General features: G+C 39.3%; 1 protein-coding gene across 2 annotated transcripts in view; it reads left to right on the top strand.

Annotated features, from left to right (window-relative positions):
* Positions 1–15,705, top strand: part of COL5A2 (collagen type V alpha 2 chain) — a 98,114-nt gene that overhangs the window by 46,736 nt on the left and 35,673 nt on the right. For both annotated transcript variants that reach the window (XM_009088145.4, XM_018911732.3), the window contains exons 2-10: positions 2,979–3,203; positions 4,653–4,666; positions 5,920–5,952; positions 6,566–6,598; positions 7,233–7,286; positions 10,826–10,936; positions 12,731–12,808; positions 14,720–14,764; positions 15,277–15,330. In XM_009088145.4, coding sequence (XP_009086393.1) covers positions 2,979–3,203; positions 4,653–4,666; positions 5,920–5,952; positions 6,566–6,598; positions 7,233–7,286; positions 10,826–10,936; positions 12,731–12,808; positions 14,720–14,764; positions 15,277–15,330 — 647 coding nt within the window. The remainder of the gene's footprint in view (positions 1–2,978; positions 3,204–4,652; positions 4,667–5,919; positions 5,953–6,565; positions 6,599–7,232; positions 7,287–10,825; positions 10,937–12,730; positions 12,809–14,719; positions 14,765–15,276; positions 15,331–15,705) is intronic.

Consider the following 15,705-nt stretch of genomic DNA (forward strand, 5'->3'; position numbering starts at 1 on the left):
TTGGTTGTTGTGTAAGCTCATGGATGAATGAATCCTTAAATGTATCATTGGCTATCTCTCCTACCCTGTTTTTCATATTTGCAGGCTGCTTTGAGACTCAGTGGGTTTGAATCCTGTCAGGTCTTCAGTCAGGTCCATTACCAACTAGAATTGTACTTTTTTGTTGGTAAGAAAGGAATTGGTTAATGGCCTAGCAGATTCTTTTGCCTCATTAAAAATTTCCAAAGCCGCTTCTCAAGCCACTCAGCACCTCATGTTACAGCTGTAGAGGTAGAAAGAACATGTGATATATAAAGAGTTTATAACTTGGTCTCTGTGATTAAAACAAACCTGCAAATTTGCAAGGCAGAGAGGAAATGGTAGAATGGTTTCCTTTGCTGCCTTTGCTGCTCTGGGTGTAGCTGGATAACATGCCTGCAGTTCAGACCTGGGAATAGAATGTCAAAATGTTCTTGTGAAAGGAGCTGGCTTTGAAACAGCTGCCCTTTCCAGGTTACTCTTTCAGTGTAATGCAGTCACAGCAGAAAACAACCCCTAGGAGCACCAGATGTGATCAAAAGATGTAGCGTTGTGGTTTCTGACAATATTACAAGGTGGTAGGTTTTTTCTTTTGGATTTGGCTTGTTTTTTGGAATTTTTTTTTCCTTTTAATTGCCATCATATCTACAATCTGATAGGGAAGCAGACTTCTTAGTAGCTTTCAGAAGTTGGTATGTGCTTTTCCCCCTGCCTTCGTCTGCCTCTTTCCCAGCTGCTGAGCAGGACCCAGGCAGAAGCTAGTCACCATCTGGCTCAGCTCTGATTTGCCAAAGCAGTTGCTATGCGGTTTATTTGAAGTTATGACAGAATGCTGACTTTGGGCTCAATAACTTAAAAATTTCATTTATGCAAACTGTTGCTCTTTTGAACAGCACTATGAGTTCTGTGGGTGATATGTTAAAGAAGACATCGACCATATGCCAGACATCTGGGGGGAAAAGACTAAATATGTCAGACAGTGCATTATGTCATGCTCACAAGGGAGAAATGAGAAGAGTGGTTTCCAAAATACGATCTGCAGTTTGGAAAATGATTCTCACAGTGTCATAAATGGACTGTACAGCACACTTGGTTGATGTCTTTACTTCACACTGAAAACATTTCCTCCTGGGCTTCTGCAGCACCTCTTTGAGTCATTTAGTCTGTTGGTGTGATAAAGCAATTGAAGAGGAGCTGACCTGGTGAAAATTTCAAGTTGAGTTTATGTTAAAAAGCTGTTGGTGATGGCAGGCAACAGTTAATGACACATCTGCTCCCTTTCTTCAAGCTTTGACTTTGATGGAGTAACTGGGCTTGAGATGAGGCACGAAGCTGAAATTCCAAATCTGCTTGTATTTATTACTTTGTAGTTTTCTGTTTACATCTGGTTTAAATTAGGACAGAAATGTATAGAACAGTGAAATTGTCTTTGTGCTTAGAGCTGTTAATTTTTACACTAGGAACAGGTTTGCTTAAACAAACAATGGTTATGATCTTTGATTAGGCAGATGTGTTCTGTGTATATAACTGACTCTACTCCCAGTCTTGTATCAGTTAGAAATTAGACAAGGTTGGGAACTTTCAGTAGTGGTTTTAACTGGATTGTCCAATTTCAAAGATATTTTGGATAGGAGGGATTTCTGTGGTCAGATGGAGCTCCCACCCACGTAAGATCAGTCTTCTCTGCAGCATCTCGGGGGTCAGGACAATAATTTTTGGACTGTGAGTGACTCAGACACTGTCTTGGCACTGGGATTCTTGGTTTGCAAGATGTGACACGTGGTCTGTGGACAGCCTGGGGATGGTTCTTTGGTTTTGCAACTGCTTGCTCCTTTAGGGGATGAGATATTCATTAGGACAAAATGAAAAAGTCCTTTCTTGCTCCTAGGGCATTCTGTGAAATGTTGGATACACAAGCAAAACTTTCTACTTGTTTTTTGAACTCTTTCTCAGGCTTATTTTAATTTTAGGAGAAGATACTGAGCTATACTCAGCTCATGATTAAAAAAAACAAAAACCCAAACATATCCAGTGTGTTTGGGAAAACAAAGGCAAAGACTTATATATGGTAAAATAGTACAGATGTGAGTGTGACTGTGTGAATAAGTAAATAGAGAGGATGTATGCATATAGTCAGTCCATACTGGTCCTGTATAAAATAGTGACAAAGGATGGTCTTTCATATATGGTTAAAATATATAACAGGTATTTTGTATAGAGTTAAGATATATCCATGGCAGTATTGTGTGTGTGCTGGGTTAATCATGTGGGGCCATGACCAGCTGGATTATAAAAGCTGAACATAAATGATGTGAGGAGCCTCATGTTTCTCAGCTGGAGACCCTGCTGCAAGTACCACTGCAGTGGGTGCTGCTCTTGCCTCTGGACAGAGGCTGGCTGTCCTGTTTGGAAGATTTGATTCTCCGTGCTGGCATTCCCCCACACCTGTAAAAAAACCTCACCCAATAAATGGGATGGTCTTTTTTCTTTCCCCCAGCTGCTGCTGGGTCTGTTGAGTCCTGTCCTATCTGGCTGTGTAGGCCAGCAGGGAGCAGGCAGCATGAGCTGTTCCAGACAGAAGTCACAGGTTCTTGTCCCCAGTCAGACCTCTGCAATGAGCTGTGCTCAGCATTTACACAGAGCAGGGAACTGGCAGGAGCTTCTCAGGGCAGAGGTGACACCCCACTGAGCAGAATGACATCCAAAGACTCATGAGGCAAAGTTCCTTTGATAGTGTGGGGAAATATTTTACTTCTTTCTGATCAAGAAAGAAGGTGGTAAAAGTAGAAAGAGACATCTCTTAAAAGTCCTTAACATCAGCTTTAGCTATGCTGGTACATTGTTTTTTTCTGTGTATGTAATACTGCTTCTCATCTCCAGATGTGCTTTTTCCTTGTCCAGTCCAATTCCTTTGATTTCATGGTTGGAAAATGTGTTGTATATTCTCTCCTCTGTCCCAGGAGAAGATGGTGAAGAAATAGCCTGCACTCAGAATGGACAGATGTACCTGAACAGGGATATTTGGAAGCCCTCGCCCTGCCAAATCTGTGTCTGTGACAATGGAGCTATTCTTTGCGATGAAATCCAGTGCCAGGATCTGCTGGAGTGTGAGAACCCCCAGGTGCCCCCGGGAGAGTGCTGTCCTGTGTGTCCCCATACACCACGAGACTTTGACCCCACCATAGGTAAGAGCCTTTTCTAGTTTGAGAGGAGAGGCAGCCCAGAGAATTAGGAACCTTGTGATGCTGAAGTTCCTAAAGCTATTTTTATGGGGAAAATTTAAGTCTGAAAATAGCATATACTTGGCAGTTATCCATCCCCCTTGGGCTGCCCCATAGCCAACTCAAAACAGTTTGCTTTGGACTGGGAGTCTCATATAAGCCCAAATGGCTTTAGAGCTAAAAGATTGATCTGAATCTGTCTTGATATTTTGAGGAGGTTGAATTCTGGCTTCTTTTTGTGGTTCATCTGAAATGGAAAGATAAGTATAAACAATAAACATATTAAGATATATAGATATTGAATACATAACTATATATAATAAGAGCATTCTTTCAAATGCTCAGTTCAGGGCCCCTCTAATGAATGTAAACTGAGCTAGTGTAAAATGTTTCCCCAGAATGAAAACATCCTTTTGTGAGACATAAAAGAAGCATGAAGTATTATTGACTCCATATTTGCATATTTTCTATTATATACCTTAAAGATTAAGTCTTTTCTTCCTGAAGAGACTTGGATAAATGAATCCCCCCTCAATTTTCCTAAAAGAAATTTTTTCACCTTGCAATTAAAGCTACATAATACTGTGTATTGAATTATCAGAGCTACATTCAATGCATAATAATTAATTTCTTCAGGAGATATAATTGCTTAATATTGAACAAAGTAGAGATAAAGACAAAAGCAGGGACTTGTGTAATTGAGCAGTGGAGCAAGATGTGGTGAGCATGAATAAATAGATGGTGTATCCTGCTCTGTTTTGGGAGGCATTGGGCCAACACGAGCAGGGTACACCCAGCAAATATAAAAGCAGTATGGATACATTCCCAAATCCCTTATTGTTATTCGAGGCATTTATAAAATATTCTTCTGAAGGATTTTTGTGGGCAATGAGTGGGGCAATATGGCTCTAATGCACACCCGTGGTAGTGCAGATGCTTTCTACAAAAATAAAAAAAAAGCCAAAAATCCCTATGTGCACTCTGTCTTGAAAAATACTATGAAAAATACTAGTGAAAAATACTATGTAATATGTTGTCGATCCATCAAGAGTTATTGTTGGAGTCAGTAATAGAGCTTCCCTTGACTTCCTGTCATTCATTAGGCCAGCATCTGACAATCCCCCACAAGATACTCTGCTTTCCCAAAGTGTTTTTTGTTACTCTGTGCAATGAGGAAAAAGGCAGAGAATTAGAGAACATTTTTGCACAGTGTTGTGATTCCTCACACCTGAACCAGGGAGTGTGTGTATCCCTGGGAACTCTCCCAGCTCCCTGTAGGTAATGCACCATCCCTCTGCATCCAGGATCAGGGATGGCTCTAGCTGCAACACCTTCCTCAGCTCTTGCTGCATTCTGTCTCTCAGAGTAAAACCACTAATTTCTTCTCTTTTCTTCTTTTGTCCTTTCTCTTAGGTAGAGGAAGAAAGGTAAGATTTCCTTTACTTTTTTTGTAAGGTATTTCTACCATTAAAAGACTCCCATGCATCTCCTTGAAGCATAACACAAAAGATACACATAATCTTTGTTAGAAACATTCAGCTCTTTCTCTTGGCCTTCCTTGGTGGCTAGGAAGATTGCAGTCCACATGAAAAGAACGTTGGGAGGTAGGCAGAAAACCTGATCATAATATGAGAATCCCCTGGCTGAAAATCCCTGCTGTCTACATCAAAGGAATTCCAGTTGGAGTAGTTTGGTTGTGTCACCTCTAGCAGTGCCGCAGGCTGAAGGAAGGGACCTTTGTGTCAGTAGATGCTGGACTGTAAAAGCTTGCAGCTGGTTTTTGTGCTGAGGCTGAGCTGCCCAGTAGGTAGGAGGTGGCACTGCAGTCCAGTGTCCTTGCCCAGAGCCACAGTTCTGTGGGCAGCTTCTCTCATTGTGTCCAATTAAACAAAGGGAAGACTTGCTCTTAGAGAAGAAATGAAAAGGCATTCCCATAAATAGTCTTCTAAGATAGGAAGCAACTGCAAGAAATAATTGAAATAACTTTTAGTTTATGGAAATAAATGCACTGTACCCACCTTATTATTTATTACTTGATAAGCAAGGCAGGAGTTTTTTTATCTTGGCAAAATCCTCTTATTTTCTGTAAAAAAACAGTTACCACCAGTAGGTCTAAACCCAGTTATTTGATGTAATCATTGTCAACACATTCAGCTCAAGGAAAAGTCAATTGTCAGTTGCAGTTGTCCTTCACTCTGAAGCTATGCAGTATCATTGTATCATAACCTGGCCTTAGGCTGCAAATGGATTTCTATATCCATGGATTTGATGATATGTATTTTAATTTATTATCTTGAAGAAATGGAATCTAAAGGCTGCTCTAGGCTCTGTATTTCACATGAATCAAATCATCCAACAACAGAGCTCCAATGTACTTTCTAGCACTTTCTAGCAGTTCTAACAGAAAAGTTTCATATTTTTTTAGTTTAATTCTTCTTTCAGACAGTATGTTATGCAGCTAGAGGATAATGTTAATTTATGGCCTTCATTTAATCAGTGTCCACAGACATTAAAATCATATGGATTATTTGTCACAGGTACTTTAATTTAGTCTTGTTGTATTTTTAAGGAAGCCTTACATTTATCACAGTCACAGGGATGGTATTGCTGAAACTGGTACTGGTAATTGTACTTGCACTTCTTTTCTGGCCTCTGATGTTTTGGTATCTTTTTCCTACAGGGACAAAAAGGAGAACCTGGAATAGTGCCACCTGTAAGTCACTATTTTCTTCATCCATCAGCACACCCTAGAAGTGCACATATTAGTGCTTTAAAGCAGAATTGCAGTAATGAAGTAAATACAACAAAACCATACAGCCTAGGAGTGAAAGGAGTGGAATTAAGTATGCTGTTTCACATATATAACATTGGAAATTCCTGTTATTTGTTAGTTCTTCTTCCTTAATCTTTATTTTTATGGTTAGATTTTTGTAGAAGTGTAATGGTAAGTTAGTTTCTAGAAAGGGGTGAAATATAATTTCATTACCTATTTATTCCTTTTTAGTGTGAAGACAGATTTAAATAATCAATAATTTGAGCCTAAAAATTGTAATTCACTTATTTATTTAATCTTTTTTAGAGGAGCAGTGATACTTCTAAGATTTTACTCACATTGCTAATAATAACACTCCAAACTGGAAAAAGATAACTAGTGCAAATTATATTTACTACATTTTTTCCCCCTTTCCCTAAAAAGCCTTTTAACTTGCCTGGTACTTTAATGTCCTGCCTTGCTATTTGCTTTTCAGTACCTGATTTTCTGTAGGGCAGTCAGGACAGGTACAGCCATGACGTGTGGTGACTTTAATTTCTGTTCCCTGCTCTAGGTTTCGGGCATACGAGGCCGTCCGGGACCAGCCGTGAGTATTTTTGATCTTCTGCTTCTCTGATGAGGCATCTGCCACTGCCTGCCAGGCCTGCCTTTTGTTGGGAGGGTGATGTGAAGGAGGATTCTTGATTCTTCCATGCCTCAGTGGGTGCTGTCTGCAGAGCCACTGGCTCTGAGGAGGCCAGAAGATGATGGGATGTTTTTACTAGTGTCAGGTCAGCCCAATGCCTGGAGTAAATGGATGTGTGCTTGAAGCACATGGACATCTGAGGCCCTTCGTGCTGGGGAATGCCTCTCCAGCAGGGACCAGACAGCAGCAGGAGGAGCTGCAGGATGCTCTGTGCTGTGGCTGAGCACAGAGCAGTCCTGGCCTAGCAGGGAGGGTGTCTCAAACCCAGCATTCAGGTAAAAACTTTGCTGGGTTAACCTGTGGAGCACAAGGGAGATGAAGATCTCTTCCTCATGGTTCTACTCCCTTCAGTCAATGTCCAGTTAGAAGAAATATTGAATACTTGGTTATTATAGCTGTTGTCTTCATGATGATGTAGAAGAAATTGCACAAATTAATTTTCAAATAAGCTTTGGATTTCATATTTTCAGAGCTTTTTAGGTAGAAATCATTAGGTAGTTTAAAAGAGACTTAATATTTCTTGTGTTTCTTTTAGGGACCTCCAGGCTCACAAGGTCCACGAGGAGAACGAGGACCAAAGGGAAGACCTGTAAGTTATTAAATATCTCAGAAATAAAGTATCTGAAGCAACCTCAAAAGATTAAATGGCTTTAAACTGTCTCTATGTCTTCTAGAGTTACCAAAACTGTCCTCGTATTTTCCAGGAATCAGGTAACAAAGAGCAAAACATTTGTAGTTCATCATTGCTGGGGTAGATTGAAACCTGAATATTTTGAGAAATGGACAGAGCTTTAGCAGTAATTCCACCACAGCCATACTTTCTCAACAAACATTCTCAGACAGAATGAGAACTCGGTGGCTGTTTGCTGGTGACTGCTGTGCAGCAGAAGCAGTGTGAGCTGCGTGGCTCAGAGCACTGCAGAAAAGACAAAGCTCAGAAGTTAGCAGGAGTTAATATGTGACTACGTTTGTTGGTATGCTGGTGAATAATGTAACCAGGATTGCTCAGTGGAAATAAAGACTTCATAAGGGAATTTTGGTGTCTGCGTGTGGAGAGCCACAGAAAGGCCAAAAAGGAGTGCTTGAAATTACCCCAGATGACATGTTCCTTTTCAAAAAGCTAGGTTGGAGAGCAGAAGCTGCTAAAAGCAGATTTGAGAGTTGAATCATTGTAATTTCAATGTGGATATTTTGCTACCCCTCAGGAGAGAGCAAGCCAATACTGAGGTTAGGCACAGACTAACCCAGACTGCCCTGCCCTGTTTCCAGTGTGTGCCCATTGTCTCTAGATGGTAACGACATTGTTAAAGCAGTGCAGGAAGTGTGCAGCCTCTTTGAGATGCTTGCCAAGCCGCTGCTGCTCTTCAGATCTCCAGAAGACATTTGTCAGAAGAATGAGTATCAAAATGCTTAATAGAACTCTGGGAGTCCTTGTGCAGTTTTGGGGTGCACAGAGAAATCTTGACTTGTGTTTTCTGAATGAGGCTGTGTCTGAAGTGCTTTCCTAATATACAGTATTGCCAATGAGGTGCTAAATAAATTCTAATTCCCTGCCAGGCATCTCTTGTGTCTCTACAGAGTGGTGGCCACAAGCACCTAAAATCCCAAAAGGCTGGGATTTGGGTCCTTTTGACACAGGTTATGATTCTGCTTTCAAGGAATAGCACAGGATTGAGGAGCAGTCAGCTTCTTTGCAAAAGTTCCATCAGAGGTTGTGATGAGCTGAGTCTGAGACCAAGAGCACTGAGACACAGTGACTGCTAGTGCAGGGGGTTTATTTTTACTTGTGGAAAAGAAATGTTAGCTCACACCTGCAGTTTATATTATGAAAATAAAACCCCTCATGGAGCAGATAATCTTGTACAGACTGCCCTTGTAAAATTAATCTGGTTAAATACATTACTGACTGGGGCCGTTACTAATGCACTAAGAACATTTTCAAGCTGTTTAGTTATTTCTTCAGATTGTTTTTTTGTTGTTGTTTAAAGTCAGGTTCTGCTGACTAGTGAGCAGAAAGAACTCAACCTTGCTGTGAATCTCCGCCTTTTACAAAAGCGGGACCCTTGGATGTAAAATGGATTCAGGAATATTAGCATACTTTTTACACCAGATTCTTTGTTAGTGTAACAGTGAGACACAGCTAGGGAATAGTATGGCTGCATTTTCAGAGTGCATCTAGGGAGGGGAGTTTTGGACCATGATGACATTTCAGTTGTTAACAAATGGTCTTTTGAGGACAGAAAATAAACTTGGACATCCTCAGAACCATTCATATGTTTCTCTTTCCATGTGGATTTGCACTCAATTTTATTTTCAGTAGCAGTTTAAGTAAATAGAAATTAGGGAGTGTCCTACCGTGAGCTGCTTTTTCCTTTTATTTTATTATAAGCAAAACCTTTAATTGTTTCCTGACCAGCAGCAGCAGTGGGCCAGAATGAGAAAATTGTGTTTAAAGGGTGCCACCTCGTGGCATTTGTGAGAATGTTTTTCCTTTTTCCTCTTCGTTCTTTTTTTTTTTTTAAATTTTTTAATTTTTTTTTTTTTAATAAACCTTATTGACCTTGAACTGTTGAAAGAAAACAAAAGGGATTTTTTCAATACATATAAACATTTAAATTCTGTAAAATAAATAAATTGTAATCAATATTTTTTTAAAACCCCACCAGACTGGTTATATACCACTAGCTACCTACATATAGAAACATGCATTTTGATGACTTTTTGGTAATGAAGTATGCAGTTAAATTTTTACTCTTGAAGCTTCTTGAGTTTTGGTGACTACAAAGTAGGTGTTTTTCTAAGAATAATTTTAAAAAGGCCTTTTTCTCTATTAGATTTTGTTAAGGTGTCTTGTGTGGGTATTGGAAATTGGCAAAGATTTTGCCAAATTCTTTATAGCCAACTGTGGTTTTGTTTTTGTTTTTGCTTGTTTTTGTTTTTGTTTTTTTTTTTTCTCTAATGCTTAGCTTTGTTTTCTTTTTGTTTTAAGAACAAACAAATAAGGTATCTCATTCTTTTCCTCCTGGGCACAGTAAGCACTTTTAGGTTTTGCAGTGTGTGTGTTTATAATAGATAGATTTAAGAACGAAATTTTGTGCTGAAACCTTCTGCTTCCATCCAACATGCACAGACCTTCTCATGTGTTTAGAACATCATCTATTCAATGCTCCTTCTGTGAGCCATACTAGTTCAAACCATGCCAGACAGAAATTCCACTGTAATGTGTTGCAGACACAGCCCTCACCTCATGGAAATCCTGGCAATCTGATTGTTAATTGTGTTTGAAAAGATGACTCAGTGAGCCAGGCTCCAAAAGTCTATGTTTAAGGATCCTTAACATGGAAGAGCTCATTCCATAGTCTAAAACTTTTCCTTGCCTTATTCTAATGAAGAAAAATAGTAACAAGCACTTTAAAGTCTTTATTTATGATTGAAGCGTGCCTGTATTGGCCCCATTACTACTCATTTTGTTCCACTAATGTTTTATTGGTTGCCACCATATTTAATTTTAGTTATTATACAAGTTAAATTGAGTGCAGTTTAGGAATTAAAAGTGGGAGACACATTAAAATGAGAGCCACAGGATGGGCTCTAACCTATTCTGTAAATACTTGCTAGAGGTGACTTCAACACCAGGTAACCTTCCCTGCATTTCTGGCATTATAACTGTGTTGAGAATTCAATAGTACTATCAACTGGCTAAACCATCAATGATGTCAAGGGGGCTTTAAAAATCCAGCATTACTCTAGAGTTCCCTAAGCCTCAGTGCATATTTACACTTACCTGAGCTGTACTCATTTTAGAAGGGAATTAACTTAATTCTATACAATGTGCAAAACCAAAGAGTTTTTCAGGAATAGTATACTCTAGTATGGAATGAGAGGGAGCCTGAGTTTCTTAAAAAGCCTGTGATAGAAATTACTGCAGTTTACTTAAGTGTTGGATTCATGATAAATTTCAGTCAGTGCTTCTGATCTGAAGGTGGGAACAGAGCTTTAGGGATGTTGTTTGTTTGAAGATCTTTCTGTAAAAATGCAGTTTTATCCCAAAAAGGCAGGGTTTTGCCAGTTACAATGATTTCAGTGAATACCTTTGCACTCTGCTGGCAATCCTGATTTTCTTTGTAGGGTCCTCGTGGTCCTCAAGGGATTGATGGGGAACCTGGTATCCCTGGCCAGCCTGGTGACCCTGGTCCTCCAGGGCATCCCACTCACCCAGGACCAGATGGAATAAGCAGGGTAAGTTTACATTTGCTCTAGCTCAAGGTGGAGTGTTGGACCAGGTCCACATGCTATAAACGGTGACTTTGGTTCCGTGACCATGGAACGCTGTGCCCACACTTCCTGTCTCCCAGTCACGAGGGCCAGCAGCCAGTGACACTGCACATTCTGCCAAAAACTGGGACAAGTTCAATGGGAGAAACCTGGGAAAGGATGCACCTTTCTCAGCAGATTTTGGCACCTAGCAAAGCCAAACTGCCCTAATCTAGAACCACCACAAGGGTTCTTTTACTGCCCTAATCTAGAACCACCACAAGGGTTCTTTTACTGCCCTAATCTAGAACCACCACAAGGGTTCTTTTACTGCCCTAATCTAGAACCACCACAAGGGTTCTTTTACTGCCCTAATCTAGAACCACCACAAGGGTTCTTTTACTTCCACTAGCCAAGGGATCTGAGCAATAGTACAGAGGAAATGAGTGCACCAAATTAGGAATATAGAAAAGTGGAAATTAAGATAAATGAATTAGAAATCACTAATGAAAGAAACGAAAATTTGGTGATAATACTTCTTGCTGGAAGTATTCAGACAAACACTGAGAAGATTGAGAAAATGTTTGTGAAAGCAATGCTAGCCAGCCTTATAGATACAGACAAGGTATTCTGCAAAACTTTTTTCTCCTCCTCCTTCCATTGGATACTAATTATGGTTGATAATTAAATATTTGAATTTGTCAAGTGTATTCAGTTACACATTTATTGCTGTTTTGACACCTGTTAGGATTTATCATTCCATTGTTCTTGAGATGTTACTGAAAACAATAGTTACAGTGACAAAAATATGCAATATTCATGTTAGGCCAATAGCTTGCAAATTTGGGGAGCATTTCATGGCCTAGACACATTTCCCAACAGCTCTGAATCCAGCAGACTCAGCCAAAGTAAATATCTGCAGCACACAGGAATCTCTTAGAATCACAGAGGCACCATAAAGGATGTTATCCTGTTATCCTGCATAGAATTCCACAGAAAATATGGAAGAAAGGTGTGGCTGGAAATCTAAGACATTTTTTGTTTGTATTCCTGTCTCTGACCTCAGGCAATCTCCAGCCTTTAGAAAATGTGTTTGGGCACCAATCTAATGAGGAGCTAACTGTAAATGTTGGGAGATTTGAATCTATGTTAGAGCTGTTGCCTGTTCTCAGCCCCTGTAAGCTCTGGCCTGCTGTGAATGAAGCTCTGGCTCTGAATGAAGCAAAATAAAACTCTCGATTTCAACTACTTGCTTGCATAAGAAGGACAGCACTGAAGGTTCTCCCTTCTTTAGCTCATTGGTCTCTGTTAATTGGTAGGAGCAGCAGTGGCTTTCAGCTTTGCTGGATAATGCTTAAAAATTCTAATTTGTCATCATGAAATCAGTTACATTTCCATTCATCTTAAGATATTTCTGAACTTGAAGCATAAGTGAAAAAAAAGGAATCCTTAGAAGACATGAAGGAATATGGCAGTTTTGGTCAAGATTTGTAAGTCATGAAAAAACGTAATTAATTTAGTGGCAGGCTTTCCTCTTTTTCTTGTCATTTTATACTTGTTTAATATTGAAGTGGAAATAGAATAATAAGCATATAATTTATTCACGTGGTCTTTGAAGCCTTAAACACCTCAAATTTACAGGAGAGACAAATTTTGATTTAGTGTTTAAACCAAGGATTGAGCTGTTACCACTGCAAAAGCAAGGTAAATGATGAAGATGTGATTGCATGGATTTTTGCCTTACAAACAAAGCTAAAATCACCCATCTTATTTTTCCAGCCCTTTTCAGCTCAGATGGCAGGACTGGATGAGAAGTCTGGACTTGGTAGTCAGATGGGACTGATGCCTGGTGCAGTGGTAAGACCACATTAGCCCTGTACTGTAAGAGAAGGCTAGAAGTGGAGTGCATGTTCCAAAACCCAAAAGGGAATTCATCCTCTACAACTTCCTGTACCTCTTGAACTTGGATGCACAGTATATTCTAGCTGAGTTTTGCACAGTACCTGGGAAAAAAGTGTTTTTCTGTTAAATGATAGCTTTTTCTCCCACCTCTGTCTCTCCTGAAATATAGCAGCTACTAACAGTAAGGGACAGGAGAAAAACCAGCTCCTCTTGGGTCACTGCAGAGTGACTGAAAGTTGTCAGGTATAACACAAAGCAGAATAAATAAATATGTAACTTCTTTTCACATGTGACATCAAATCAGGGACATTTTGGTAGTAATTTAAAAAATTACTTTCAAAGCCAGCTCTTAAATCTGTGCTTTGTTTTTTCAAGACAGACTTCCTGTTTCTCCAGTGGGCCCAGTTTTTCACTGGCATCTCTCACTGTGTAGATATGTCCTTTACTTTACTGGGGACTTAATGGTAACACTGCCATTTTCTGCTGTCTGTGAGAGCTGTTTCACCACCCTGTTTTCTCTTCTGGAACTTTTGGGGTTGTTTCTTAAAAATATTTGTCTTCACATTTGATATCTTGGCAATAATGTTTCCTTCTTTGCTGATATTTTTAACATCCATTCTGAAGGAAACTATCCTTTAGTGATTGTACTGCCCATGAGTTTGCCCACCTGTATCTTATCCAAGTCCCTACTAGTAGCCTTCAAAATCAATTCCAATGCCATATGAAAGGTTCTAAAGATAATTTAACACTTTATCTTAGGACTAACTATTGCAGTGATTCCTTCAAAGAACTTTGTGATGAATGTCTCTCTTCAGTGAATTTGCTTTCTGAACATAAAATGATTTGTTCCACAAGTCTGTCCTACTTTGTTGCTTTCATTGTTTTGCTTAATCCTTTCACTCAGTTTTTCTCAAGGTGTTGCATCTCTTGTACTGCCTCTTCTCTTATCATTCTCAAATATGATTAAATTTAATGTTAATATATCTGTGGACTTACACTAAGTCAGCTAAAGTCAGTTGACACTTGCTCTTTGTCATGTTGTGTGACATTCTTTTTTCATTCCTTTGTAAACTGGGTAAATGACAGATGAAAGAATGTTTTGGTTCTAATGTTCAGCTTTTTTTTTAATGGCCCATTGCTAACAATTCTACATTTGCTTTTTAAAAATTATTTAAAAAATTATTGAATTTTAAAAGACATAGGTCTCGAATTTCTATCAAAATGAATGATTGTCTGTTATAGATATTTTTGTATCTGAGATAATTACTTTCAAATAAGATGATATTTTGTGTTACAAGTTACAATTAGGTTTGAGATTGTTACTAAAAGTACCATGGCACTGTCTAAGGGACAATCTGAATTTTGTGTAACTAACCACAATGATTTGGAAAGCCCTTTTGGTGGTTTGTATGATACATTTAAGCACGTCCTTTCATTACTGCTTTTCAGCTTGACTGAGAACAAGAAGATTCATTTATTTTGTCATTGATTTCATTATGAGAGTCATCTGAGTAATGACATTCCCTTCAAGTGAAGACTATTCCCCTCAACTCTTATTTTGTTACTACATTTATTTCATGGAGCTGGACAGACAGTTTGGTTATTGTGATTCCAGAGACTATGAAGTTGGAGGAAGCAGCCAAGTCCTTATTTTCAGCTGCTAATGAAATTACACTCCTGTGGCTTTTGGACTTTGAAGATTTCATTCAACATCTGTTTGTGTTTCATAACGCCAGTTTTCTGAGTAGAAACTTTTCAGACTGTAGAAATGCTGGTGGTCACTATCAGGCCATTTTGCCCTTTGTAGGGTGAATCTTACTTGGGAAAGGTTGTTTTCTAGTGTGTAACAAGTTGTGTGTTCAACAGGGTCCAGTGGGTCCAAGAGGTCCTCAGGGTCTCCAAGGAAAACAAGTGAGTGCTTCACTGAGGGGATTAAATTGGCCAGAGCTGAGGGCAGAACTCGTGGTGAGAGGGGTCTGTGCATCTCTGGGGCAGTGTCCATCCTCAGTGACTTGTGGCCAAGTGCACCTTCATCCAGAAGGGAATTTAAACAAGGGCTCTGCTCCAGATGGACTCTATACATAGGAATTGGTTCCAAAAGAATGGTTTATTAGACCTTCAACAGGGTTTTAACCCAACTCATTTTTTAATGAGTGAGCAGCAATGAAAATGGAGACTGTTCTTGTTTCAGTATTGGCACGGTGTTAAGTTTCCAGTGGGGTTTGTGCATGGCACAGGATTTATCTACAGCTTGAGGGGTTTTACTCATACTCAACTTTCACTCCTATGGAAATGGGAACTGGTTCTGAATTAGAATCCAGACTCTCAGCCATAGGCTGTGATTTTCCTGGTCATGGATTTAAATTATATCCTTATAATTGCTTTTGGAATTTGTAATTTGTATTTTGTATGGTTAATTTTAGGGTGGTGCTGGTCCCACAGGCCCACCTGGTGAACCTGGAGATCCAGGACCTATGGTAAGATCAGTAAATGCAAACATTTCTAAAACTGAATTGCAAACATGCTATAGTTTTTAATTTCAGAACAGAATCTTTGTCGTGTTGTTTCAGCTGAAACTATTAAGTCACTTCAGAGAAGAGTTGTGGTGTTCAAAGCATGTTGTCATGGATCAGTGAATTTGAGTTGTATTGAATGTGAATAGCAAGGATTATATTAGGAACAATCATTCTCACTTTTCCAGCACAGGCCTGAGAACGGTTAGGCACTGGTAAAACCATACCTGATAGTGTAACTTACACAAAGGATGATGAAATTTTTATTTTTGAGGCAACTAAATGATTCAAAAGTAAAAGCAAGACCCAGAGATTTGAAGCAAACAGCAACTGTGATTT

This window comes from Serinus canaria, chromosome 7 (genome assembly GCF_022539315.1).
Source record: "Serinus canaria isolate serCan28SL12 chromosome 7, serCan2020, whole genome shotgun sequence".
NCBI classification, from domain to species: Eukaryota; Metazoa; Chordata; class Aves; order Passeriformes; family Fringillidae; genus Serinus; species Serinus canaria.